The 1,980-nt window shown below is 48.8% G+C and overlaps 1 protein-coding gene across 1 annotated transcript; it reads left to right on the plus strand.

Annotated features, from left to right (window-relative positions):
• Positions 1-48: 48 nt before the first annotated feature.
• Positions 49-1,980, plus strand: sxa2 (putative pheromone processing carboxypeptidase (Sxa2); the record flags this gene model as incomplete). The annotated part of the gene is made up of 4 exons (XM_015556093.1): positions 49-372; positions 429-711; positions 789-1,015; positions 1,088-1,980. Coding segments are annotated over 4 exons (1,647 nt in total), but the record flags the coding sequence as incomplete, so codon positions are not given.

Consider the following 1,980-nt stretch of genomic DNA (forward strand, 5'->3'; position numbering starts at 1 on the left):
AGACATCTTCGGCCTCCACAACGCCCCCAAAATGGTACCCTGCAGGTCTTAGCATGCATTTTATTATCCCTGCTGGACGTCCTTATAAGTCCTCCAGTCTTCCCCGACAAATCTGAAAATGACTTCATTTGTCTCTCAAGTTCCGTAGCCAGATTGTCCTAGTTCGACTCAGAATGCGCTTCCAAGGCTTTTTGCCGACGGCTACATTGGTCATCTCATTATGCACCGGCAAGACGTGTGCTTCTAAACATGGACGCTCTGACCGGCCGGTGCACGAACCCTCGGTCCTAGACAAGAGGGTATCGATGTCCTCGGAGGAGCCTCAACTCCGCTCACACGATCAATTTCGATTCCTTAATGACGAGACGAGGCGTATGTATTCATACTTCCTGGTGGATGAATGCTGATGTAGGCATATGGATTAATAGCCTACCTTGTGGAGAGCTTGCCTGATGTGCCATTCGACATCGGTGAACTGTACTCGGGATCAGTGCCAATCGACAAGAATAACAGCTCGAGGACTCTTTTCTTTGTGTTCCAGCCGACAGTTGGGGAGCCTGTAGACGAAATTACAATAGAGGTAAATGGAGGCCCAGGTGCTAGCTCTCTCGAAGGTTTCCTCCAAGAGACCGGCAGATTTGTTTGGCAACCAGGAACCTACTCACCAGTAATTAATCCGTATTCCTGGGTAAATTTAACCAACATGTTGTGGTACGTTTCGATTGTCTCCTTTGTGATTCCTTCTTTGATCTACGTCGCTCTACGCTAAACTAATATGTTCACCATAGGGTTGATCAGCCTGTTGGAACGGGGTTTTCTACAGGTGCACCCACTGCTACCACTGAGGAGGAGACCTCCAGGGACTTTGTAAATTTCTTCAAGAACTTTCAAGACATCTTCGGGATCAAGAAGTTCAAGATTTATGTGACCGGCCAGAGCTATGCTGGCCGCTATGTGCCTTACATTGCTGCGACAATGCTGGATCAAAATGATAAGGATTATTTTGATGTCCACGGTAAGCTATTTCTCTTGCAATCGGGGAATCCCGCTCCGCAGATATTTGATATGCTGATACCTGACAATGTAGGGGCATTGGCTTACGACCCGGTCATTGGCCAGTTTGACTATGTGGGACAACAAGTGTCTGCTGTGCCAACTGTGCAGCAGAACGCCAACATCTTCAACTTCAATACAAGCTTTATGAACGAGTTAGAGAGTCTTTACAAATCGTGTGGCTACCAGGAATTCCTGGACGAATATCTTACTTTCCCCCCATCGGGAGTTCAGCCTCCGAAGTCTTTTGACCCTACCAACGACGCTGATTGTGATGTCTATAAAATGATCACCGATGCAGCTTATCTAGTCAACCCTTGCTACAACGTGTACGCCATCAACCAGATGTGTCCCATTCTGTGGGATGTTCTCGGAGGACCTACGAAACTTCACTATCTACCCGCCGGAGCCACGGTATATTTTGATCGCGACGATGTCAAGAAAGCTATGCACGCACCCAATATGACATGGTCCATGTCCTCGCTCCAGCCCGTCTTCGTTGGTGGCGACGCCGGAGTCGGCAGACTGGGTGATTTATCCGCCAACCCAATCGAACGTGTTCTACCCCAGGTGATCGAAGCCACAAATCGAGTTCTCATCAGTCACGGAGATTACGATTTTATTCTCCAGACCAATGGAACCCTTTTGGAAATCCAGAACATGACTTGGAATGGGCAACTAGGGTTCCAGTCTCAACCGAGCACCCCAATTGAGATTGACCTGCCGGACCTCCAGTATGCGGAGGTATTTGAGGAGAATGGCCTTTTCTCATGGCATAGCGGCCAGGGAGTAATGGGCATTCAACACTATGAAAGAGGACTGATGTGGGCGGAGACCTTCCAGAGCGGCCATATGCAACCCCAGTACCAGCCAAGGGTTGCCTACCGACATATCCAGTGGCTACTGGGGCGGATCGAAGAATTATAA

The sequence above is a fragment of the Aspergillus nomiae genome (genome assembly GCF_001204775.2).
Source record: "Aspergillus nomiae NRRL 13137 chromosome Unknown contig00481, whole genome shotgun sequence".
Classification (NCBI taxonomy): Eukaryota; Fungi; Ascomycota; class Eurotiomycetes; order Eurotiales; family Aspergillaceae; genus Aspergillus; species Aspergillus nomiae.